The 27026-nt window shown below is 45.0% G+C and overlaps 1 protein-coding gene across 1 annotated transcript in view; it reads right to left on the bottom strand.

Moving 5' to 3' along the window:
• The window catches only part of EHD3 (EH domain containing 3), a 104480-nt gene that overhangs the window by 10436 nt on the left and 67018 nt on the right, over window positions 1–27026 (bottom strand). The window contains exon 4 of the mRNA XM_040351321.1: window positions 1022–1434. Coding sequence (XP_040207255.1) covers window positions 1022–1434 — 413 coding nt within the window. The remainder of the gene's footprint in view (window positions 1–1021; window positions 1435–27026) is intronic.

Here is a 27026-nt window from a genome sequence, read left to right as displayed (position 1 = left end):
AGTGGAGGAACTTCCCCCATAGGGGAACATTCAGGACAAGTCACCGGAACTAATTATACTCGCAATCCAAGGTTTCACTGTACAGGGAAAAATAAAAAATAAACAAAAAAAAAAAGGTGTGCAAAACCATAAAAATCACGATGAAAACAAACAGTAAAGTGATAGAAATAATATCAACATCAATAAAGCAAGCCACCAATACAGTGGGAAAGAACAAACAAAAACATATTCCTTATTAATCAAACAATGAATCATAAAATTGAAAGTCCACTCCCAAAGGAATATTCAGGGCTCCAGTAAAGGCCAATATAAACAACTGTGTGTGAAAATGAAGCTCCAGCCCCAAAAGAATATTTCAGGGCTTCACTAGGATGCTGCGCCAGGGACAGTGACAGCTAAGTCCAACAAGTTTGTTTGTGAACAAACATCATGTGATCTCTATGATAATGAGCGTTAATCAATGTCTGTCAGTGATAACCCAGACTTAGAACTAGCAGAGTTCACAGCTATGTACTTTTACCGTGTTTCTCCGAAAATGAGACTTACCCCGAAAATAAGACCTATCGTTATTTTCCAGGAGGGCTGCAATATAAGCCCTACCCCGATAATAAGCCTTAGTTTAAAATGCTTGTAAAATCCTATAATCCGCAGAAGTGCCGAGCGGCGATATAACAAAGGTATTTGGCACAATTATATTACAGAAACACACACATTATACATTATATAATGCTGTAATAGAGTGGATTATAGGATCTTACAAGCATTTTAACTCAGTTCACACTGGAGATTCCCATCAGGCAGGGAGGGAGAGAAGACAGCACTTTACATGGTAAGACCTACCCCGAAAATAAGCCCTACTGTGTCTTTTGTGGCCAGAATCAATATAAGACCCAGGCTTATTTTCGGGGGAAACACGGTCGTTTTAAAATAGAACCTGTAGATTTATATTTTCTTAATATAATACAACACAGATTAATATTTCCTCAGTATCAAGTGTTAAAACATCAGCAACGTGACTCACTTTTGCCAGCCGCGCCCTTTTGATCAAGTCATTGAGTTTTCTCAGGGCTGCATTTCGTGGAAGACTCTGAATATCTCTGAAGAGGTCTTGCTCCTCGGCTTCAAACAGTTTGCGGTTATCGGGGATGAGAAGCGGGTGGGACCAAAATGAACCAATGTAGACTCTGATCACCTCTGGGGTGTTGACAATTTTCCCAAGGGACCACATGAGAGCACCATAGACCCTCATCAGCTGCTGGGTCTCTATCTGGTCAGCCTTGTTGAGGACTACACGCATTTTGTCTTCATGGTTCTTCAGAGCTTTGATGACTTCTGAGAACTCATCAGAAATGTCCAACTTGTGAGCATCAAACAGCAGAATGATGCGGTCCACCCTCTCCGCGAACCACTCCAACACTGCTGCAAAGTCATATCCTGCAACACAGAACATGATAGAGTTATTACAGGCCATTAGTATAAAGAAAAACTTGGAACTGAATAATGAGGTCTGTTGAAAATCCGGCACGTTACTATATTAGAAAAAATAAAAATTAAGTAACAGAAATAAAGGTGAAGTTAATCTTGTGATATTAATAAAACTGAAAATGTTGTATTCTATTAGAGCTCTTAGTCAGACAGGGTATGTTCCATTCTCCTGTTTTTTTTTACAGTCTTCGGCTGTTGCAAATTGACAGTTGATAGTGGTGGAACAAATACACCTACAACTCAATTTGTTGTGCATGTACATCTGAGCTTTAGCTACTGAACTCTGTGGGCCAGATTCACAGAAGAGATACGACGGCGTATCTCCTGATACACCGTCGCATGTCTGAGAGTATCTATGCGGCTGATTCATAGAATCAGTTACGCATAGATAGCCCTAAGATCTGACAGGTGTAATTGACTTTACACCGTCGGATCTTAGGATGCAATACTACGGCTGCCACTGGGTGAAGTTCGTGTCGTTTTCCAGCGTCGGGTATGCAAATGAGGTTTTACGGCGATCCACAACGGTTTTCGCGTTCGTTACGTCGTCGCTAGTAATTTTTTCCCGTCGCAAAGCTAAGCCTGCTTTAACATGGCTTAACTTTAGACGAGCCATGTTAAAGTATGGCCGTCGTTCCCGGGTCGAATTTCGAATTTTTTTTTTTTTGCGTAAGACGTCTGGGAATATGCACGTACGTTACGCACGTCGCCGTTCAAAAAAATTACGTTACTTCTCGCAAAGCACGGCGGGAATTTCAAAACGGAGCATGCGCAGTGCGTCCGGCGCGGGAGCGCGCCTAATTTAAATGGTACACGCCCCATTTGAATTAGGCGGGCTTGCGCCGGACGTCTTTACGTTACTCTGCCGCAAGTTTATACTCAAGTGCTTTGTGAATCAGGCACTTACGAGGAAAACTTGCGGCGGTGTAACTTAAAGACGATACGTTACGCCGCCGCAGTTCTTTCTGAATCTGGCCCTGTATTTCTTTCAATAAGGCAGCTCAGAGTAGGCAGGTAAACATGTGAAAGCTACAGCTCCACCTATTGGCAAAATAAGTAAAATGAAACATACAGTATGTGGAATAAACACAGGTCTGTTTTCAGATAAAATTGTTACCAAAAAAAGGCAAACTCAATGAACCACTTGGTCTGTTATGTTTCTAACTATTCAAGTGCAACATTACAATTTTTTCAAACAAAAAAAACAAAAAAATAAACACACATTGTAAAATATATTTTAATCTATACAGTAATAAATAAATAAAATAAAAAAAGATTCAGTACATCTCTGCAATACATGCAAATGTTCCTATATTTTGTCCCTACAAAAATGCTTCCAGTACACAAAGCTATCTGTTTATCCTGCCAGAAATCCATTTAGCTCTAAACTTCCCGTAGTGAGCTGACAACACTGCTTCTACTGCACTGAAATGTCAAGAAGTGTTGTCAGCCCCGGCTAAGTTCTTCCCAGCTTGACTACAGAATGGCTCCCCATGTTATGGAAGAGAGGAGAGAAAGAGGTGTTATGATGTCAAAATCGGGATAAAAGCCTAGGGTGACTGTAACGGTATGGCCCGTGGGACCCAGAAGGGTGTGGGGTACTCCTGTTTCAGCTTCACCAATGACTCTTGTGTCTAGGGTCATCCTATGTCCACTAGGGGCAAAGGATGACTGAGAACTGATATCTTGGATTACATGAGATGGGACAGTAATAATTCACAATATATTTAAGAATGTCTAGAAGAACTAATTACAACCGGTCAATAGAGTGCCTCGTTCAATGTGAAACATAGTCTGTCAAGGGGGTAATTAAGTCTGCTAGTGTCATGTAAATTAACCTTAGTTTGGCTTCTAAAGACCTGTTCATTGTGTGATGCTAATTAACACTGTTTTGTGTGAATTTCTATTGATGATAATGTGTGTTGTGAGTTAGCACAATCTAAAAGGTCAGATGTCTGACTTATGTTTACTAAAGGAATGTGTATTGTATTGAGGTGAAAAGAGCTTATCTCGGAGTCGGAGCCTTTGTAGCCCCTTACATCCCCGGGGACACCCTGTCTTGGTGTCTCTATGGGATTTTGTTTTTCTTATCTCGGAGTCACCTCGTCTGGGTAAATGGTTAGTAATTAGCTCATATTGGTGCCAGAAATTCTGACTAAAAATGTGTATTGAGTTCCTTGTGTCATGTTGTGGGTGGAGTTAAGCCATTGTTATTTTACTACTGACTGTATATAAGAAGCCTGAGTTCCCCCATTAAAGAGCTATCCGTTTGGAACCAGAGAACAGAGCTGTGTCTCGTTTGTCTGGGGAATTCTTATGGGTCCTGTCTGCTGGATTGTGGAGTGTCGAGAAGCTGTCGTGGGTTGGTGGAATGGAATATCGTAAACGGCGTTAACCCCTGACCGTTACAATGACAATTTGGCTTCTCCGTAGATACAGTGCAGTCAGTCAGCATTAGGAGTGCGGAGAACGGGGCTCTCTGGACACCAAGGAGACTTTAACAAACAGTACATGACTGGCTGCTAAAATGTGATTAATGCACCACAGCAGCACTTGGGAAGAGGGAAGCACACTCTATAGCGGGGATATGCAATTAGCGGACCTCCAGCTGTTGCAGAACTACCATTCCCATGAGGCATAGCAAGACCCTGACAGCCACAAGCAGGACACCCAGAGTCAGAGGCATGATGGGATTTGTAGTTTTGCAACAGCTGGAGGTCCGCTAATTGCATATCCCTGCTCTATAGGAAAAACAAAGCATAGAAGAAGGCGCTTCTAAGTGCAGTAATAAAACACTTTAATGACAAGGAAGGGTTAAAACACAAACAGGCATATCGATGAATTCATAACGTTCAGCATGATGTCTCCTAAAAAAAACAACTGCAGGTGGAAGTTCCAGCTGACCAGCATTGGTAAACACTGTGGGAGTTATTTATTAAAGGCAAATCCACTTTGCACTACAAGTGCAATTGGAAGTGCAGTCGCTGTAGATCTGTAGACCTGAAATGAGGGGAAGCTCTGACGATTTTTATCATCCAATCATGTGCAAGCTAAAATGCTGTTTTTTTTTTTCCTTGCATGTCCCCCTCGGATCTACAGCGACTGCACTTCCAAGTGCACTTGCAGTGCAAAGTGGATTTGCCTTTAGTAAATAACCCCCTGTGTCTCTGATCCAAGATGGAGAGCCGTACTGTCAGGACCAGCAGGGAATACAGGCAATCGGAAGTGATGTCAGAGTGGGCGGGACATGTTTTGGAGCATGCCTAGTTGCAAGTTGGAAGGAGCTGGACATTAAGGATTCATTGATATGCCTAATTTTCCCTTCCTTATCATTAAATAGGTAGATTCACATACCTGGCCGCAACTTTAAGGCGGCATAGCTTAAGGCATTTAGGCTACGCCGCCGTAAGTTAGCGAGGCAAGTACATGATTCACAATGTACTTGCCTGCCAAGTTACAGCTGCGTAGCCTAAAGCGGGCGGGCGTAGGGGCGACTAATTCAAATTTGTCTAAGGGGGCGCTTATGTTAATGGAGCTTGACCTGACGTTTTTAATCAACTGCGCATGCGCCGGGCGCCTACATTTCCAAGTGTGCATTGCGGCTAAGTACGCCGCACGGGCCTATTGATTTCGACGTGTATGTAAACGACGTAAATCCCTATTCACGGACGACTTACGCAAACGACGTAAAAATTTCGAATTTCGACGCGGGAACGGCGGCCATACTTTAACATTGGCTACGCCACCTAGGGCCCAGCTTTAACTTCAGGCGGCCTATCTCTTACGTAAACGGCGTAAATGTACTGCGGCGGCCGGGCGTACGTTCGTGAATAGGCGTATCTAGTGATTTGCTTATTCTACGCCGACCGCAATGGAAGCGCCACCTAGCGGCCAGCAGACATATTGCAACCTAAGATAGGACGGCGCAAGCCGTTGTATCTTAGATATGTTTAAGGCCGGGTACACACGGACAAACATGTATGGTGAAAGCGGTCCGTCGGACCGTTTTCACCATACATGTCTGCCAGAGGGCTTCTGTACGATGGTTGTACACACCATCGTACAGAAGTCCGCGCGTAAACAATACGCGGGGCGTGTCCGCGGTGTCGCCGCGTCGATGACGCGGTGTCGCCGCGACAATGACGCGGCGACGTGGGCGGCCCGCCTTTAAAATGCTTCCACGCATGCGTCGAAGTCATTCGACGCATGCGAGGGACGGCGGGCGCCTGGACATGTACGGTAGGTCTGTACTGACGACCGTACATGTCCGAGCGGGCTGAATTCCAGCGGGCTGTTTTAAAACAAGTCCAGGAATATTTGTCTGCTGGGAAAAGGCCCGGCGGGCAAATGTTTGCTGGAATTCGGCCCGCTCGCGCCCACACACGACCAAACATGTCTGCTGAAACTGGCCTGCGGGCCAGTTTCAGCAGACATGTTTGGTCGTGAGTATGGGGCCTCAGTGTATCTCTGTTTGAGAATACACTTAAACATAGGTCGGCGCAGATTCTGAGTTAGGTCGGCGTATCTACTCATACGCCGGCCTAACTCTACCTGAATCTACCTAAAAGTGTTTTATTACTGCACTTCGAAGCTCCTTTTTCTCTGCTTTGTTTTTCCTATACAGTCAGCACTTTCACCACTTTCACCTGAGGACAGGAGATGTGTTTCAGGCAAGATCATTATATGAAAATGAAAGAAAAAATAGCCTGAAAAAATGAAAACGAATGCAATCACCACATGTAAGGACAGGTAAGCTGCAATATTTAAAATGTTTGTTAATGGGTTTAGAAACACTTTAGGTTTATGAGTCTTGAGTACCTTTCGCTGGATATATTAGAGCTTGACAGTCCTTAGCAGGGACATTTTCTGACATACATTTGACCATTACAAAAACCATGCAAAATGTAACATTAAAAATGATACTTTTAATTTCAGAATATGACCAATACTTAAAATGCATTAAGGTTTCCCTTTTAAATCATTGTTCTACTAACTGTAAAGTGCAGGATCTGGGCCAAGCTGGAACTGATCCGCTTATTCCCAGGGTATAAGAAGAGTCACCAGAATATGAGGTCTTTCTGGTGAATGATGATCTCTTTAGCAGTGCCAGGCAATGATTTTCACATTTATCTGCATTAAAATGTCACTTTTAGGCTTTCATATTTTCCAAGGAAGGTTGGTCGCTTGCTGCCGATACAGGAAACTGTATTGTTCTCACAAGGTTTATTTGTGTCTGTTATTACCGTCTCGGTGTGTAATTACTGGCTAGGGGGTTTCAGAGCAAGATACTATCACAGTGTGTTAGCACATCCAGTCAACACATAGACCCTTCTCCCCTCTCCTTGCCCAATCCAGCTCTCCAATTGGCCAAATGAAGTTCTGTTGCGCATATTAGTGACATGAGTCAGGTAATTCCCACTCTGAATACAATTTCAGGAATAACTAAACAATTGTTAAAATCCTTATTCTTCATCTCAACATAAATTCCCCCATATCACCACTCCTAGAACACCACCCCCACATTTCCCCTCCTAGAACAATTCTTACCCCCTGCTGCCCTTCAGGATTCCCCCTCCCAACACAAATCTCCTCCCCCAACCTCCTTGGTGCACCCCCCCCCCCCCACCACATAAATCCACAGTGCCCAGGGCAGCTGTCCCTCATGCCCACCCCTTGTCCTGGCCATGCAGCACAATAGTGATACCATGATGTTCCTCTCCCCCAGTGTCCGACAATCAGGTATAAAATCTGGGGCCAGATTCACAAAAGAGATACGACGGCGTATCTCCTGATACGCCGTCGTATCTCTGAGATACGATTGTCGTATCTATGCGGCTGATTCATAGAATCAGTTACGCATAGATAGCCCTAAGATCCGACAGGTGTAACTTGTGTTACACCGTCGGATCTTAGGCTGCAATTCTAGGCCGGCCGCTAGGTGGCGATTCCATTGCGGTCGGCGTAGAATATGCAAATGACTAGTTACGCTGATTCATGAACGTCCGCTTTGCCCGTCGATCTAAATTTACGTCGTTTCCGTAGAGATGCGTCGCGTAAAACTAAGGGTGCCCTCTAGGTGGTGTAACCCATGTTAAGTATGGCCGTCGTTCCCGTGTCGAAATTTAAAATTTCACGTCGTTTGCATAAGTCGTCTGTGAATGGCGCTGGACGCCATTTACGTTAACGTCGAAACCAATGACGTCCTTGCGACGTCATTTAGCGCAATGCACGTCGGGTAATTTTACGGACGGAGCATGCGCAGTACGTTCGGCGCGGGAACGCGCCTAATTTAAATGATGTCCGCCCCATTTGAATTAGGTGGGCTTGCGCCGAGCGGATTTACGCTACGCCCCCGCAAGTTTACAGGTAAGTGCTTTGTGAATCAGGCACTTACGCTGTAAACTTGCGGCGGTGTAATGTAAATGGGATACGTTACGCCACCGCAGCGTAACGTAGTTCTATGTGAATCTGGCCCAGTGTGTCTAAGTGTGTGCTCACTGAAATACAGTTTCCTTGTAGGGGAAGTGCCATTATTGGAGGAGACAGTGGGCTCCGGGCCCCTATCATAACAGAATTTCACCAGCACTGCCAAGAACACAGCTTCATAAACCAACAATTCTTGATCTTTTTAAACCAGGTCAGAGGTAATGGAATCCCGCTGTTAGTAAAACAAAGAGCAAAACGCCGTCCCTGGATTTACCGGATTTACACAGCGGGATTATCACCCTTTACACATCCTGAGCTTAAAATGTTTACGCAGCACTAACCAGCTGCTTACATATATTGTGCGGTGTCACTGAACAGCGCTTCCTCCCCCATCGCCCTGAGAAGGGTGAACGCAGGGCTTAGCGGGCCGCTGTCCATTCCAATTAACCTTATGATGAGGAGGGATATATCTTATCAAATCTAATGCGACAGTGATCACAGGAGAAAGTGTCTGGATCGACTGATGTCAAATATGAAGTGTCATTCTCCTACAGGAATCACTAAGACGGCGTACATACGATCGGTCCATCCGATGAGAACGGTCCGAAGGATGGTCTGATGTGTCTACACACCATCAGTTAAAAAACCGATCGAGTCCAACACGGTGACGTAAAACACAACGACGTGCATGCGTCGACTTGCTTCTGAGAATGCGCGGGTTTTGAACCGATGCTTTTGCGTACTAACCATCGGTTTTGACCTATCGGTCAGGCGTCCATTTGTTTAAATTTAAAGCAAGTTCTCTTTTTGTGGACCGAAGGACAACTGACCGATGGGGCCCACATACGGTCGGTTAGGACCGATGAAACTGAACTTCAGTCCGTTTTCATCGGTTTTGTCCGATCGTGTGTACGAGGCCTAACATGACGGAGAATGGCTCACGGCTCAGACTAAAAAATACCAGTGAAAAACAGCTTAGGCTAGGCTGGAGCAATCCATGGCAAGAACCAAAAGCCCAAGCATGCCCTGAATGCCAAAGGGCACAATGCCTCTAAATAGGTTGATGCCGTGCCTTATGTATCAAAGAAGGGATTGTTTGTATTGTCTATAGCAACCAATAAACCGGGACGAGTATAAAAGAATTAGAATGAAGAAGAACCCTTGTTGCCCAAAATACTTGGACCAAATTAGCAAAAATACAAGGCGAAATTTAATTGGCTAAAAAAGTTAATTTACTCATATGCAAAGAGCCTAATCTTTCTTTTTACAACGGAAAAACCTGCCATTTTGATCAATTAATTTCAGTTTATTATAATTGAAGCCTAACTCTGGGCAGCAATACAATCTTTAAACAGGTCTTCCCAAAACTTACCTCTTAAGAGGCTGCCCAAAAAATCTCAACAAGGTGTGGGATCTGTAGATAAAGGAAATCCGGCAGCTCGATCTTCCATGGTTAGGACTAAGGCCCCTTTCACACTGGGGCCGGAGCCACGGTGGCGGTATAGTGCCGCTATACTGTCAGATTCGGCCGCTAGCGGTGTGGTATTAACCCCCGCTAGCAGCCGATAAAGGGTTAATACCGCCCGCAATGCCCTTCTGCAGAGGCGCATTGCGGGCGGTATTGCCGTGGTATACATGCCGCTCCTCTCACCGCTTTATCTCCTGCCAGCGCCTCGCCTCAGTGTGAAAGCCCTCTGGCTTTCACATTGAGGTTGCTGGGCAGGAGTTTTTCAGGCGGTATAGCAGCGCTATTTTTAGCGATGTACCGCCTGAAAAACTCCTCAGTGTGAAAGGGGTCTAAGGCTACACGCCAAAACGCGTAAGCCCTGTAAAATGTTGTACCACACCTGGATTAATAAATGTATTTATTGTGGAAGATCGAGCTGCCGGCTTTCCTTTACCTACATGTTTGCTCGGGTGCAAGGAGGACACTACAATCCAGTGCGCGGACCACTCACCACCTCTGGAAATTACTACAGGTGTTGTCTACTATATTCAAGGTGTGGGATCTATGGGATAACTCTACAGCTGGGACGTATGCAATTTTGGTCTCCCTCTAAGCACCCCCATATTGGTTGCTTGAAACTTTCTAGTGGATGGTGCTCCGAACAGTATTTTATACTTGCCTTGTGCATTCTTTGCTGGGGGGGGGGGCAGTATCCATCTTTCTTGATTGGGAATATATTATCCGACACTTATGCCCTGTACACACGATCAGTTCGTCTGATGAAAACGGACCGATGGATTTTTTCATCAGATATCCGATGAAGCTGACTTTCATCAGTCTTGCCTACACACCATCGGTTTAAAATCCCAACGTGGTGACGTAAAAAACTACGACGTGCTGAGAAAAAATGAAGTTCAATGCTTCCGCGCATGCGTCGGCTTGATTCTGAGCACGCATGGATTTTTGACAGATGGATTTCCCCACAGACGATCGTTTTTTTCAATCCGTTTTTTAACCATATGAAAAATTTAAAACAGGTTCTATTTTTTTCACCGATGGAAAAAAAAAACGATGGGGCCCACACACGATCGGTTCGTCCGATGAAAACGGTCCGTTTTCATCAGACGAACCGATCGTGTGTACAGGGCATAACTCTCTACGTCGTAAGAAGAGTTCTAAATAAGGTTCTGTCTCCTTTCGACACTTCTTCCTACCTTGTGGACCTGAACAATTGTTTGGTTGCTTTCTGTATTCATATTTAGCCAGGAACTGCATCCTGTTGCCGGGAGAGTCTAAACACTCCTGTTCTTTGACAGCTGCTGGTCTCATTCCAGCATCCTGATTTTGGCTATGATGCATCCCTGTCTGTCTGTCCATCTGCAAGTTGATTGATGTGGCCAGTCTCTGGGTGGAGACCAAACCTGATTTAAGCCAGCCGAGCCTGCAGTCTCATGATTGTGATATTGCATTTATTACACAGATTCCAAGTTCACCGTTTGTCTGCCCTGCTCTGCTAGATTGGATTCACCCCCAGTCTTACCATTTATGTCCTGAACCTGTCTGGACTGTGCCGATTGGCCCTGTGCCGATCACATGCACCCTTCCATAAAAAAAATAATAATAATAATTCTCTAGCAATACACACCAAATTAAACATGTGCAGAGTGCCCCCAAGGCTCTGTACTATTAGGAGTTGAATTGGATCAAAGAAGGCAGGCTCAAAAAGCTTTTTTTCTCAATGCCAAGAATTAACCCCTTAGGTTCCACAGAGAGTATAACAAGCATGCTTTACTGCATATACAGACTGATTTTACTGTTGTGGGTTTAGTAACACTTTAACTTTCAACTGACATGCAAATATTACACTGAAAGTGCACAAAACTAACCCACGCAAGGACGCAGACATTTTTTTTTTTTTTTGCAAATGGAACTAAACTACAAAAAGATATATACCAGTGGTATGTACCACAATGTTTTGTGAAGGGTACCTGTCAGGCACACATACAGCAGACAATTCTTGAATGCAGGATTAATTCAGAGCAAGAAAAGTGACACAAGTTGCAACTTGGAAGCCAAACACAATAAAGGCGTGTAACAAGTTGAAGGAGGAACTGAACAATTCCATCAATGTTCTTTCTTATGAATTCTATTTCACTAGTCTGCAAATTACATTATGGGGGATGCAATCAGTTGCACAAACTAAACAAACTGAAAAAATCTTCCCTTATATAAAAGCAGTAGTAAATATCGCTCGCTCCCTTGAACCTTTAGGTAAGCTTATAATAAAGTTTACCTATAGGTACAAGGTATATCTCCTAAATGTGCACTGTTTTGGAGACATTCACTACTTCTGCACCCGGTGCATGCGCACTGTACTCTGAAGGGACAGCATGCCATTCAAATGGCCGGAGCCCACGAACCTGGAAGGAAGACCGGGTAAAGATGGACACCCTGTGAGCCAGGGGTGGTGCGTCGCTGGAGGGCTTTGTTTTAAGGGTTTTAAGGTAAGTCTCTCATAATGTGATAGCATGGGATTTGCCTTTACCTTGCAGGGGGAAAGTTTATTTTCTTTTTCAACTTTACTACCGCTTTAAAAACGTCAGAACATTAACCTCTTCACCCCCCGGTGCCTCCTGGTCCTTTAAGAGGTTTAACTTAAAGGGGTTGTAAAGGTAAAAAAATGTTTTCCTAAATAGCTTCCTTTACCTTAGTGCAGTCCTCCTTCACTTACCTCTTCCTTCCATTTTGCTTTTAAATGTCCTTATTTCTTCTGAGAAATCCTCACTTCCTGTTCTTCTGTCTGTAACCCCACACAGTAATGCAAGGCTTTCTCCGTCGATTTGGTCAAAATCTGAATCGATTTGACCTTCCAACTCGATTCAAGATTCAAATCGATTTTTTCCCCAGCCCTACAATATCCCCCTATACATTGACACTTGAGGGCCCAGAACCATGACACACTGGCACTTGAATCCCCAAACAATTACACACTGAAACCTGGGGGGGCCCCGAAACAACAACACACCCACACTTGGAATGCCACAATAATGACAAACTGACACTTGGGGGGCTGCGAAACAATGATGCACCCACGCTTTGAATCACAGAACGAAGACACGCCGTCACTTTGTTGTCCCTGAACAATGACACGCTGACATCTCGGGGGGGGGGGACAATGATATACTATGATATACTATCTTGAAACAATTACACTGCAACACTAAGGCCCCATACACATGGGAGGATTTATCCGCGGATATGGTCCAGCGGACCGTTTCCGCGGATAAATCCTCTCGAGGATTTCAGCAGATTTTAATGCGATGGAGTGTACTCACCATCGCATTGAAATCCGCGCCGAAATCCTCTGGCGATGACGTGTCGCGCCGTCGCCGCGATTATGACGCGGCGACGTGCGCGACGCTGTCATATAAGGAATTCCACGCATGTGTTGAATCATTGCGACGCATGCGGGGGATCCCTTCGGACGGATGGATCCGGTGAGTCTGTACAGACCAGCGGATCCATCCGTTGGGATGGACTCCAGCAGATGGATATGTTGTGCATGTCAGCAAATATCCGATCTGCTGGAATCCATCCCAGGGGAGATATATCCGCGGAAAAAGATCCGCTGGCGTGTACACACCATAGGATCTATCCGCTGAAACCCATTTGCTGGGATTTATCTGCGGATGGATTCTATGGTGTGTACGGGGCCTTAGGATCCAATAACAAAAACACATTGACACTTGTGGGTCTCAGAATCATGACACACGGACACTCCGGGGCCCAGAACACTTGGGGTTCATGCACAATGACACATTTAGACCTGAGATCCCTGTATAAAAAGTCATTGGCCTTTTCTAAAATGTATGCACATTGGCCCGGATTCACAAAACACTTACGCCGACGTATCTCGAGATACGCCGCATAAGTGTAAGTATGCGCCGTCGTATCTGTGCGCCGTGCCCACAAAACTAGATATGCCTGAAAATAGGCTTCATCCGACCGACGAAACTTTCCTACGCCGGCGTATCGTTGGCGCATATTTACGCTGGCCGCAAGTGGTACTCCCATTGATTTCCTATTCACCTATGCAAATGAGGGAGAAACGCCGATTCACGAACGTAGTTGCGCCCGGCGCATAATATACGCGCTTTGCGTAAGTCCTACGTCCGGCGTAAAGTAATTCCCCATATAGGAGGCGCAAGTCATGCAAAGGTATGGACCAGGGAACACAGCCGTCGTATTTTACGTTGTTTACGTAGTACGTGAATAGGGCTAGGCGTAGGTTACGTTCACGTCGTAGGCAGTGATTCAACGTATCTTAGGTAGTTGTTTCAACGTGATTCTAAGCATGCGCACTGGGATGCGTCCACGGGACGGCGCATGCGCCGTACGTTATTCGCAGGGCTCAAGTTCTGTGGGAATGCATGGGAACGAAGTCCCTGCACTTTTTTCACAGCAGGAACGCACTTCCCTTTGCAGGACTAGAGCAGCCGAGCCGCCCGAGCCAATTCTTCACTAAGCGGCGATGCCCAGCTCGAGTCACTGTCAGGGGCAGGCGAACCTTAGTAATCCTTTGTTACTGGCCGCTTCCTGTATTCCGGATTTAGAAAGAACTTGCTTAAAGTTCTTTCTAAATCCTGCGATAACTCGCAGCAGACCTCCGCAATATCTCCTGGGAACAATGACAAAAGCTCCCAGGAGACATTGCGGCATCGAGGAAGTGACGGAATACCCGCACACTACCCGATGAATCCATATACAGGAAGTGGCCAGTAACATAAAGGATTACTAAGGTACAGTGGATCAGAAAAAAATAAAATAAAAATGTGGTTTAGTAATTATACATATGAGCGTATCATTTATTTTTTTGGGTGGGGGAGTGGATCTTAGGAGGGAGTTCCCACACTTTTTTCCCCAGGTTATTCATAACTTTATGACGCTCAGTCCTTCATTTACATGGGGTCCCACCTCATTAGCATGGCTCACGCCCGCTTACGCCGAGGAAACCCAGCTTTTCGTTAACAGCGACTGGGGGCGAGTGCTTTGTGCAGGGGTTGACAAATTTGCTTGGAATCTAGGAGCCAGATAAAAAAGTTAGGAGCCAGAAAACACGCCCCGTCCCGACGAGCTTGCGCGCAGAAGCGAACACATACGTGAGCAGCGCCCGCATATGTAAACGGTGTTCAAACCACACATGTGAGGTATCACCGCGATTGGTAGAGCGAGAGCAATAATTCTAGCACTAGAACTCCTCTGTAACTCAAAACATGCAACCTGTAGATTTTTTTAAACGTCGCCTATGAAGATTTTAAAGGGTAAAAGTTTGTCGGCATTCCACGAGCGGACGCAATTTTGAAGCGTGACATGTTGGGTATGAATTTACTCGGCGTAATATTATCTTTCATAATATTAAAAAAAATGGGCATAACTTTACTGTTGTCTTATTTTTTAATTAAAAAAAGTGTAATTTTTTCCCAAAAAAGTGCGCTTGTAAGACCGCTGCGCAAATACGGCATGACAGAAAGTATTGCAACGGTCGCCATTTTATTCTCTAGGGTGTTAGGATAAAAAATATATATAATGTTTGGGGGTTCTAATTAGAGGGAAGAAGATGGCAGTGAAAATAGTGAAAAATTACATTAGAATTGCTGTTTAACTTGTAATGCTTAACTTGTAATACCAACGGCCACCACCAGATGGCGCCAGCTTACACATCTGGTGGCAATAACTTGTAATACCAACGGCTCACCACCAGATGGTGCCAGCTCACAAAAAAAAAATATGTTTTTTTTTTTGCCCCCCTTGCAAGCCAAGTCGCCAGGACCCTATTTCTAGTCGCCATGGCGACCTGGCGCATGGGATTTGTCGAGCCCTGGCTTTGTGAATACTGTGCTTGCCTCTGTGCGCTGCGTCGGCGTAGCATATATTCGATACGCTACGCCAGCATAAATATGCGCCAATGTATGTGAATCCGGGCCAATGCTGTCGTTTACCAACTGCGGTCTATTGGAGGAATTTATGACTGCAACTGAATGTTTTTACTCATATATGCACAATTTAGAACAATTGTATAAAACTGCCAGGAAATTTTTATTTAATCCCATAGAAGTCTTTCCTCCAGAACCCATGAACGGTCTATTTTTATCCCGCACATTACAGATGTATCCTCTTTCTTTCTCCATGATATACACTTCTTATTGGATTGTTAGGAGTCTTGAGATCTTAGTCATGGTTCTGTTCTAAAGGGCACACAAGGACACCAAAGGGTGAAATTATATAGAGAGGACAACAAAAACAAAGGGGGGTACTTCTTTTTCACAAAACAATTGACTAATTTGGATGAATTGGCATCCCCTTCCTGCAAGACTCTACCGAGCGACCGTGATTTCCTCTGCAACGGGGGAGCTGCGTCCTTTCATCTTTAGCAGAGTGGTGTCATGGGGATTATTTCTTATGAAGAAAAACTTTGAAACTAGAATGACTAACCTTTTTCAGCAGGGAAAGTGTCTGGCTGTTGAGGCAGCAGCCTCTGGGGACTGAAAATTTAGGAGAGCGGATCTGGAGAACAACAATGGAGCAGATTCATAGAGAAAGTAGGAAACCTTTACAGCTGCCTTCCAAAGCTGACCTGCAGCATGGCCCACTCTTAACCCTGGCAAGCGGTTTTACCGGGCCTGCTCTGAGAGGCTTGAGTTGTTCCAGCTTTCCTTGAAAATTTGTATTTTATGAGATTTTCAATAGTAGATAGGGCCAAAGAGATCAATTGGTTTTATAGGTAGGTTCTGAGAAAGTTACGTGGCATTGCCAAGCATTAGTAATTGTATTGGATCTGGTAAGGACACTACTGCTGATCACCACTTAGATTTATTTATCTGTTCACGTTATGATGACTATGTGACAGTCCAGAAGTCTGCTTGGTCATCTAATACAGTGGTCGCTAACCAGTGGTCCGTGGACTACGCATGGTCCACAAACTTTTTTGGGTGGTTCTCAGGGTTCCTGCCGCACATTAACATTGCGGCAGATGTATACCACCCAATGTTTTTTTAAATGTTCTCAATGCATGCTGCCAGTTAATACTGGGGGCAGAGAGCACTGTGGCCCGGATTCAGAAAGGAGATACGACGGCGTATCTCCGGATACGCCGTCGTAACTCTGAGTTGCGTTGTCGTATCTATATGACTGATTCATAGAATTAGTTACGCATAGATTTCCCTAAGATCCGACCGGCGTAAGTGTCTTACACCGTCGTATCTTAGGCTGCATATTTACGCTGGCCGCTAGGTGGCGCTTCCGTATATTTACGCAAGGAATATGCTAATTAGGTAGATATGCCTATTTTATTATTTTTTTACGTCGTTTACGTTAGGCTTTTTCCGGCGTAAAGTTACCCCTGCTATATGAGGGGTATCCTATGTTAAGTATGGACGTCATTCCCGCGTCGAATTTTGAAAATTTTACGTTGTTTGCATAAGTCGTTCGCGAATAGGGCTGTACCTAAGTTACGTTCACGTCTACAGCATTGACGATTTGCGGCGTAATTTCGAGCATGCGCACTGGGAATTGGCATGCGCCGTTCGTAAAAAAAAGTCAAATACGTGGCGTCACAGTGAATTTACATAAAACACGCCCACATCAAACACATTTGAATTAGGCGGGCTTACGCCGGACCACATACGTTACGCCGCCGTAACATAGGGCGCAAGTTCTCTCTGAATACGGAACTTGCACCCTAATTTACAGCGGTGTAACGTATCTGAGATACGTTACGCCCCGCGGATAGATACAACAATGTAGCTGAATCCGGCCCTGTGTGTATAAGGCATGTAAAATGCATGTTAGTGGTCTGCGGGATTCAAAATTGTCATTTTAGTGGTCCCCAAGGTCCGAAAGGTTGGCGACCACTGATGTAACAGAGGGTGATTAAACAACCTCAAGGCCCATGCAGAGCAATGTCAAAGGTTCACTTTAGAAAGAGAGGATAAATAAAATGGACGTCTGCATAGGAGGGAGCATGTGACATCTATCCCATGCCACAGCATTGGCACTTGCTGATAGGCATACTTAGGCATCTAGCACTGTCACATAGGGTTGGGAAGAGAGTCCAAGGCTGGGTAAACTCCAAGTAAGGAGTTAGAGCAGGGCTTCTTCTCTTTGCTCATGACAGCCAAACAGAGTAACAGGGTAGCGAAGAGAAGGTAAGGTAAGTATAAGCTGCTGGTGGGGCCATTGTTAAAGGGAGCCCAACACTTTGCCATTCATGGGTAGAGCACAAGTTAAAGCGGAGGTTCACCATAAAAATCAACTTTCTACCATGCCATCCAGCATACTAGCGTCAGCTAAAGTATGCCTTTATTTTTTTTTGTGCTGTACTCACAGTTTAATCCATTAGTTTCGCTTCTGACTCCCGCGGGGAATAGGCGTTCCTATGCAGAGGGGAACATGATTGACGGCCGGCTATGGCACGTCACGCTTCCCGAAAATAGCCGGAGTAGGATTCGGCTCTTTACGGTGCTATACGGCGCCTGCGCACAGACTAGGAGCTGACAGTGCAGGCGCCGTGAAGAGCCGAGTCCTATTTCGGCCATTTTCGGGAAGCGTGACGCGCCATAGCCGGCCGTCAATCATGTTCCCCTCTGCATAGGAACGCCTACGCCCCGCGGGAGTCTGAATGGATTAAACTGTCAGTACAGCGAAAAAAATAAAAAATAAAGGCATACTGTTGCTAACGCTAGTATGCTGGATGCATTGGTAGACAGGGTGAACCCCCGCTTTAACTTTGAGGTTAAATCTCCATAGGCCTTCAGTTTGCCCTGCCATACCTGAAGCTTGGTACTGTGATTAACCATATTACAGCGTCTGACATGGCAACCCAGATATTGAATAGTAGGACACAAGCCTTATCCATTATTTTACTAGTAGCCAGGGGTGAGAGGCAATAACTGTAGCCTACTGAGAGTTGGAATCTACAGAAAAAAAGCCAGATAAATCCTGGTGATCTACCACCAGGAAAATTAAGGTACAATGGCTAGCAATCCCATTGATCATCCTATCAATATTTATGCACCTTCTGGACCTAAACAAGATGAAGATCCATTCTACTGGTATTAAGCCAAGTTCTATGTGGCTTGTCCAAAACCTAAAACTGGGCAGTCTCAAACTCTCTTGGTTTTCAAGCCTAGACCTGACCAGAACTTGGGCCTAAGCATACCCAAGCATCTTACAGCAGATCACCGAGGCCTACTCTATATGGTCTCGCAAAAAAACTGGGACAATGTTTTACCCCTTCCTCCTTATTTTTTGCATATGCCTTGGCTTGTCTTGTTCTACCTTCAAAATGACCAATAAGATTGTCTTTCACAGCTATTCGTTTTACAAGAGAGAGAGAGAGAGAGAGAGAGAGAGAGAGAGACCTGCATTGGGTGATGTTTTGTAATTTAGTTCCTTGGAAAAGCAGGAACAAAAATTGTCTCTGGACAGCCGCACTCTGAACAAATTGTAGCCTTTATTAAAAGAAGGACAGCACTACAAGTCACAGCAAAATAAAATAAAACCTGACTTCTGACGCATTTCGCACTGAAACTAGTGCTTAGTCATAGCTTATCTGCAGCGGAGGATATTCATCTGGGTTCCCACCTGGAGCGGCTTCTCCCTAGTGCCTTGGAAAACCGGACAAAACAGGCGATTTAGGTTTTGTATACTATGTATAAGTATTGCCTTCATTTTATTTTTTACCAATAAACATAAAGTGAAAGAAAAACTGGGCCTACAGAAACCCTGAAACGTAGTCGTAGTCTACTCAGCCTAGGTAAAACCAAGCTCTACTGGTCTCGGACCATGGCCTGTGCCCAGTGTCGATCCTGACCTCCCTGGGGCCCTTAGCAAAATTCTGCTAAGGGTCCCTCTACCTGACCAGTGATGCCGTGAGCTATGTAAACCATTTGCCATTGCCACACTGTCACACCTGACACTTCAGTGCTCCCAATCCCAATCAGCTTCTAGCTTTTATTTTCAAAGCTTAACTACACAGACAGAAGCTAGAAGCGGATTGGTTGCTCCTGACTTGGTAGAATCCTAGGATGTGACAATTCGTGTAGTTTGTAGATGTGGGATCCTCCTTAGGACTTTACCGATTGTTTTCATGTCATGGGATACATTACAGATGTACACTCACACCCTCACCCATTCCGGGTCACCTACCTGTGTGTCGGGTAACCCTCTCGATCTGTACCGGGCAAGCCATGAACAGGAAGGAATGTCTGGTCGGTGTACTCCGGGTCACCACCCTAGCCCTCTCCTAGTCACTCCAGGTCACCATTTTGCCCTATTCCCAGTACCCTAGCACAACTTATCACCCCTCCGCTCCGAGCCCCCTCCTCCTCGCTCTCTTCTTCTGACCGTTCCTTTCAATGTTGCATCCGGTCGTGAGCCCCCTCAACCTTCGGCTACTTCCGGAAAACTTCCGAACTGACTTTGATGCCAGTGAAGAGAGGAGATGCGGCGTCCTTATAACCCCACCCAGCAGGCTGTGTCACGAGGGAGAGGCGTGTAAGCTGGGAGAACGCTAGTTGCTGGTTGGGTGTTTGGCTCCTCCCATGACACGCCCACCCAGGGGCTTACAGTAATACGGCGTGTGATAGAAGTTTGCTGGTGTGAGATGGATGGATATGTGTGATCAATGAGGATCGCAGCGATCACCCAGAGTCGCGCTATGACACAAGGGAGAGGCGGGGCCTCGAGTAATTTGTGGGGCCCTACGTAGCTTGCATAGTGAGCGTATAGGGCGGATCGGCTCTGCCTGTGCCTAATCTATCCACAATCTGAGACAAGCCTCATTTCTGCCTAATCCATTTCTTCTCTTGTACCCTAGCAGCAGGCAGCTTGTAGTTTATTATTTCCTTTGCTATAACACTTGGAGAATTTTATACTGTAAACACTAGATGATTTGCCAATATTAATAAATATATGAAAGCAGTTATAATAATACTAGTCAAATAAAAATAAACTTGTAAGTAACGGAATCAATGCAAAATGGGAGTTTTGCATTGCAGCGGGTGCTCGTTAGCGGTTACTGTGTTGCGGTTACATTGTCAGAGCTGTTAACAAAACAGAATTCATGCAAGTCAAAGCCTTAGAGAAATTTGCAAAAAGCTCTTGTGCTTTTCTTTCCAATACCTCCGTAAACGCATCGGCGTAGACCACTATATCCATTCTCCTCTCGTGCTGAACAGGAAAATAAAAAAAAACAACAACAGAGAAAGACATCAAGCATGCGGATAAATGTCAGCCAAAAACACGTGTTCGGTTCCCTAATAAGGCTGCTAAGGAGATAAGTAATATTGTTATACGGTTCCCCGTTTCCTGGGTAGTGTTAGGTCGCCTCTCCACAGCTGTACACAAAATACTGAGGAGGAAATCTGTTACATATTTCAATGTTAAATTCCAAAATTCAAGGACAGAGTGACTGTCAAATTGTGAAGATAAAATACATTTTTTGCCAAAAACGATCTAAGGTTTCTAGGACACAAGGTTAACATATTCAACAAGCTTCTTACTGTAGTTTAGAGAGAGTAGTAGTTTATGAGAGCAGTTTATGCTTCAAGGTAAGGGCCACCCAGGGCCGTCTTTAAGGCAGGGCAAAAGGGACAGCTGCCCTGGGCCCTGTCATTGTTGTGGGGCCCAAAGCAGCTGCCTCATACTTGCCAGTTATCCCAGTTTAAATTCCCTTGTCCCTTGAAGCTTTAGTCCTTTGCTGTGTCCTGATATCTCAGTGTGAAGTGCTGCTACTAATGCTGCCCAGCTCTGCCCTATTGTTATGTACAGATGACTAGAAAACAAAAAATGTAGCGCTAGCAAACTCAGACTTTAAAATATATAATACCATGTGAGGCAACAACATCCATGATATACGTGCATGTGCATGAACTACCGACACAAATACAGGTAGACCCTGTTGAAGGCTTATGTGGCCGAAACACGTTGGGTATTGCTATTGAGCACCCCATATTGCTATTTTGTACGTGATCACTTTTATCCATGTCATATTTTGTCTATGACTTTTATAAATAAACCTTTATTGGTTTTAATTGACCTGCACTATTGGATTCAGGATGGCGAGCGCATACTTGCGGCGGCGTAGCTTATGGCATTTAGGCTACGCCGCCGTAAGTTAGCGAGGCAAGTACATGATTCACAATGTACTTGCCTGCTAAGTTACGGCGGCGTAGCCTAAAGCAGGCGGGCGTAAGGGCGCCTAATTCAAATTAGGCTGAGGGGGCGTGTTTTATGATAATTAGGCTTGACCCGACGTGATTGACGTTTTTTTGGAACTGCGCATGCGCCTACATTTCCCAGTGTGCATTGCGGCTAAGTCCGCCGCACGGGCCTATTGATTTCGACGTGGACGTAAAGAACGTAAATCCCTATTCACGGACGACTTACGCAAACAACGTAACATTTTCGAATTTCGAAGCGGGAACGGCGGCCATACTTAACATTACTATTCCATCTATTTGATGGAATAACTTTAGGCCTGCTAATGCGTTGCGTAAACGGCGTATCTGTACTGCGTTGGCTGGGCGTACGTTCGTGAATAGGCATATCTACTGATTTACATATTCTACGTCGACCGCAATGGAAGCACCACCTAGCTGTCAGGCTAAAAATTACACTTTAGGATACGAGGGTGTAAGACACTTTTGCCGCTCGCATCTGAGCCTAATTTAAGCCTATCTGGTTACCAGAATACGCTTAAATTAGCGTTGACGCAAATTCTGACTTAGGCTGGCATATCTACTGATACGCCAGCCTAAGTCTCTCTGAATCTAGCTATATATATATATATATATATATATATATATATATATATATATATATATATTATATACACACACACACACACACAGCAGAGACATCATCCTGTGCAGGGAGGAGCTGTGGGGGGGGGCCCAGTAGGACACAGCACTACAGGATGGCTATAGAAAACTACACAAAGGAGCGGAGACAAGACCAGTCACCCTACATAAGGAGAGAGAGCAGCAGTGACCGGTCTTTATTACAGGAAGCTCCTGCAGAAAGGTAAAGTTTCACACTGGATTACTGCACAGATCTGGAAGAAATACACAAAGCACACTGAGATTCATATAAGAATACACAAGGCTTTTGTATTTAGCCAACATTTGCTTATGCTGGAATTCAGCTTTAAAATTCTGCAAAGCTGTTGCATATCTAAGGCTGCTTGAGGGAATATTTATGTTCATACAGGATACATAAAACTCACCCAGGAGTCACACATTTATTTAATCAAATCCAACGAGAAAAATATGTTAATCAAAGTCGCCATAAACCGAAACTTCAACCTCTCAGTCAACACTGACTATTTTTAATTCTTATGCTTTTATACATTGCAATCTATTTACCAATGCTAATATATTTACTTGTTTTAACGTCTTTTTTTTTTTTTTTTTTTTATTCAGTTACTTCCTGGTTTTTAGGAGTCTTCAGGAGGGGAGGAGGGGTTCTCTTAGCTAAGCACACTGTCCTTCCTGTGTTTCGTCAGAATCGGCAACCAGCCAGATTATGTAACGGAAGTGACATTCCGTCAGCTGCGCATGCGTTCCACCGCTACCAGGTTTGCTAATCTGACAGAACACCTGCAGTCAGAAGAAGGCGACAGCGGACATCTTACTACACCCTGTTACGTCTTGAATTTCACAGTAATTTTATCAATAAAGTGTGTGTATATAAAAAAAATATGGGGCCATATTCTCAAATAATTTACGCCGGCGTATCAGCAGATACGCCGACGTAAGTCCGATCCTATATTTAAGTGTATTCTCAAACTGAGATACACTTAAACATGCCTAAGATACGACGGCCTGCGCCGTTGTATCTTAGGCTGCAATATTTCCGCTGACCGCTAGGTGGCGGTCAGCGTAGAATATGCAAATGTCTAGTCACGCCGATTCTCTAACGTACGCTTGCCCACCGTAGTGTTTTAACGTAGTTTCCGTAAGCGATACGCGGCGTAAAGATAAACATGCCCCCTAGGTGGTGTACTCAATGTTAAGTATGGCCGTCGATCCCGCGTCGAAATTTGAAAATTTAACGTTGTTTGCGTAAGTCGTCCGTGAATGGCGCTGGACGCCATTTACGTTACAGTCAAAACAAATGACGTCCGTGAAACGTCATTTAGCGCAATGCACGTCGGGTAATTTACCCGACGGAGCATGCGCATTACGATCGGCGCGGGAGCGCGCCTAATTTAAATGATCCACGCCCCCTACCAGGATCATTTGAATTAGGAGGGCTTGCGCGGGTGGACTTTACGCGACGCCGCCGCAAGTTTACAGGTAAGTGGTTTGGGAATCAGGCACTTGCCACTTAAACTTGCAGGAGCGTAACGTAAAGGACATACGTTCCGCCGCCTCAGATCTTTAAGAATATGCCCCTCGGTATGTTGACATCTGTGATGCTGTTTCATGTTACATTTTGAAAGAAGCTGTAGGAAGGTGGCGGAGGCCATCTTGGTACATCCCACACTGCTCAGCACTAAATATTTAGCCTTTCAAAATTAAACATCCAAACAGCATCACAGATGCCAATATACTGTAATTATTTATATACGCTCACTTTATTAAAAAAATTACTCTGAAATTCAAGACGTAGCTGGGTGTAGTAAGATGTCCGCTGCCTTCTTCTGACTGCAGGTGTCAGATTAACAAACCTGGTAGCGGTGTACACATGCACAGGGGACAGAACATCACTTCCGTTCCCTAATCTGACGGGTCCCCGATTCTGACGAAACACCTGCATGGTAACCGCTTGCCGACCAGCTGCCACCATTATACTGCGGACAGTCGCCGTAGCTGTACGTTGGTCCCTTTAACAAGCATAGCAGGCGCGTGAGCTGATGCCCGTGGCCACCATCCGCGATCACTTCACAGAGAGCCAGAATGGGGATCTGTCAATGTAAACAAACATATCTCCGTTCTGACAGGGAAGTACAGAGTGATCGTCTGTTCCTAGTGATCAGGAACAGCGATCTCTCTGTACTCCCAGTCCCCTCCCCCCCAAAGTTAGAAACACCACCCAGGGAACACATTTAACCCCTTGATCGTCACCTAGTATTAACCCCTTCCCTGCCAGTGTTATTTATACAATAATCAGTGCATTTTTATAGCACTGATACCACCAAAAGAAAGTTATATTTGTGGTAAAAAAAGGACGACAATTTTGTTTGGGTACAACGTCGCAGGACCGCACAATTATCAGTTAAAACAGCGCAGTGCCGTATCGCAAACAATGGCCTGGCCATTAAGGGGGAAATCTTCCGGGGCTGAAGTGGTTAAGCTCAGGTCAGATGGATTCCTGGAAGTAAATGCTACATGAATTCTCTGTCCTTTCTCATAATGGCCATGGCCAGAAATACTGGGGGATGCTTTTCAAAGTGATTTCCCAGCAAAATAAAGCATGGAGTCATAGATGGATGGGGGATGAATAAAATGAATTAAAAACAGTGTTTTGGGTTTGTGGTCCTCAGATGCAGAAAAGTTTCACTTAAATCCTGTGTAAAAACAGTTATAAACAAACCCCCAGGTCTTCTGATGTGATTACAACAAACTACCCGCAAGTGCACTAGCATGGCCTCAATATCTACAGGACAAAAGCAGGTAAAAATCTGAGATACAATTGTTTAAAGCGGAGCTCCACCCTATAGTGGAACTTCCGCTCATCAGAACCCTCCCCCCCTCCAGTGTCACATTTGACACCTTTCAGGGGGCAGGGGGGTGCAGATACCTGTCAAAGGTATTTGCACCCACGTCCGGGAGTCCTCTCTGCGGGGACTTCTGAATACAAATGCACACCACACTTTTTACATATTTATTTGTAAAAAATCTTGAAAACCATTTATAATTTTCCTTCCACTTCACAATTATGTGCCACTTTGTGTTGGTCTATCACATAAAATCCCAATAAAATATACCGTACTTATCGGGCTATAGCGTATAGCGCGCACCCCCGAACTTGAAGGAAGATTCCTGCAAAAAAGAAAAAAATACTTACAGTTTGGATGCCCCTCGTCGGTGTCTTGCCCGTCGTCCATCGCGTCCTGCCCGTCGTCCATCGCGCCCATCGGCGGCCTCGTCCGGTCCGGTGTCCTTCTGCGGCCATCCCCGTTTCCCGCGCTGTGTTTGAACCACTGCGCCGACATATACCGAGCGGAGTACACTCGGGTATAGTCGGGCGGGCTCGCCTCCTCTCGCGTAAAGGATGTACAGGACGCACAGGACGTGACCGCGAGAGGAGCCGAGCCTGCCCGACTATACCCGAGTGTACTGCGTTTGGTATATGTCGGCGCAGTGGTTCGAACAAAGCGCGGGAAGCGGCGTATATCGCGCACCCACGATTTTGCCCTGATTTTCAGGGAAAAAAAGTGCGCAGTATACGCCGATAAATACGGTATTCATGTTTTTGATTGTAACATGACAAAATGTGGAAAATTTCAAGGGGTATGAATACTTTTTCAAGGCACTGTACGTCAGAAGTATGCCCTTGACTAAAACAAGAGGAATGAAGTACATGAACAATGTTTTATTAGCTTTACGAATATATTTAGCAGACAAAGAAGGTCAAAGAAAAAAGAAAAGGGTGATTGACCTCAACAAAGCGCTGTCCTTTATACGCGGCAGGAAGACCCAGCGTGGAGCAGAACCACAGAAAGGAGCAGTGCGGTCACTGTGCTGTGCAGCTGGAGAGGATAAACACAGCTGAGCATAGAGGGACACTTATCCATAATTCATTACGTTCTATTCAGGACACTTAACAGCAAAGGGCCTGACGTAACTTGTAAATGTTGGGCACAAGTGGAAAATTACAGACTTTTAGCTTCTGTGCCAAGATCACCATCCTAGTACAGCCCCAGGAGGCTAGTCCAGAAAATTTACAGCGCAAATTCAGTTTCCTTTTCAGGAATGCAGTCAAGACTAGAATCAAAATGTCATTTTCTCCAGAACACTTTAAGCGGTAGGAATCCACCTTTTCTTTTTTGTCTTTTCTTAAACCTGCAAGGCAAAGTTATAATGTGCTAGTATGCTTTAAATACTAGCACATTATGTAAAACGTACCTTAAAGCGAAGCTGTCGCCACTAACAGGGCTTCTATCTTCACCCGGTCTTCCTATCGGGTTGGTGGGCTCCGGTCCTTTGATTGCACGAGCTGCGATGACGTCACGGGAAAAGAGCTGGTGACCCCACCTAAACGGCGCAGTGGATCTTCTCTTGTGATATCTCTGTTTGAGAATATTTCTCTCCACCAGGGTTTGACAAATTTGCTTGGAATCTAGGAGCCAGCTAAAAAAGTTAGGAGCCAGAAAACGCACCCCCGTCCCGACGAGCTCACGCGCAGAATGCGAACACATACGTGAGAAGCGCCTGCATATGTAAACGGTGTTAAAACAACACATGTGAGGTATCGCCGCGATTGGTAGAGCGAGAGCAATAATTCTAGCCCTAGACCTCCTCTGTAACTCAAAACATGCACTTTTAGATTTTTTTAAACGTCGCCTATGGAGATTTTAAGATTAAAAGTTTGTCGGCATTCCACGAGCGGACGCAATTTTGAAGCGTGACATGTTGGGTATGAATTTACTCGGCGTAACATA

The sequence above is a fragment of the Rana temporaria genome, chromosome 4 (assembly GCF_905171775.1).
Source record: "Rana temporaria chromosome 4, aRanTem1.1, whole genome shotgun sequence".
In the NCBI taxonomy this organism is placed as follows: Eukaryota; Metazoa; Chordata; class Amphibia; order Anura; family Ranidae; genus Rana; species Rana temporaria.
Note: the sequence above shows the minus strand (reverse complement) of the source record. Positions and strands in the feature narration are given on the sequence as shown.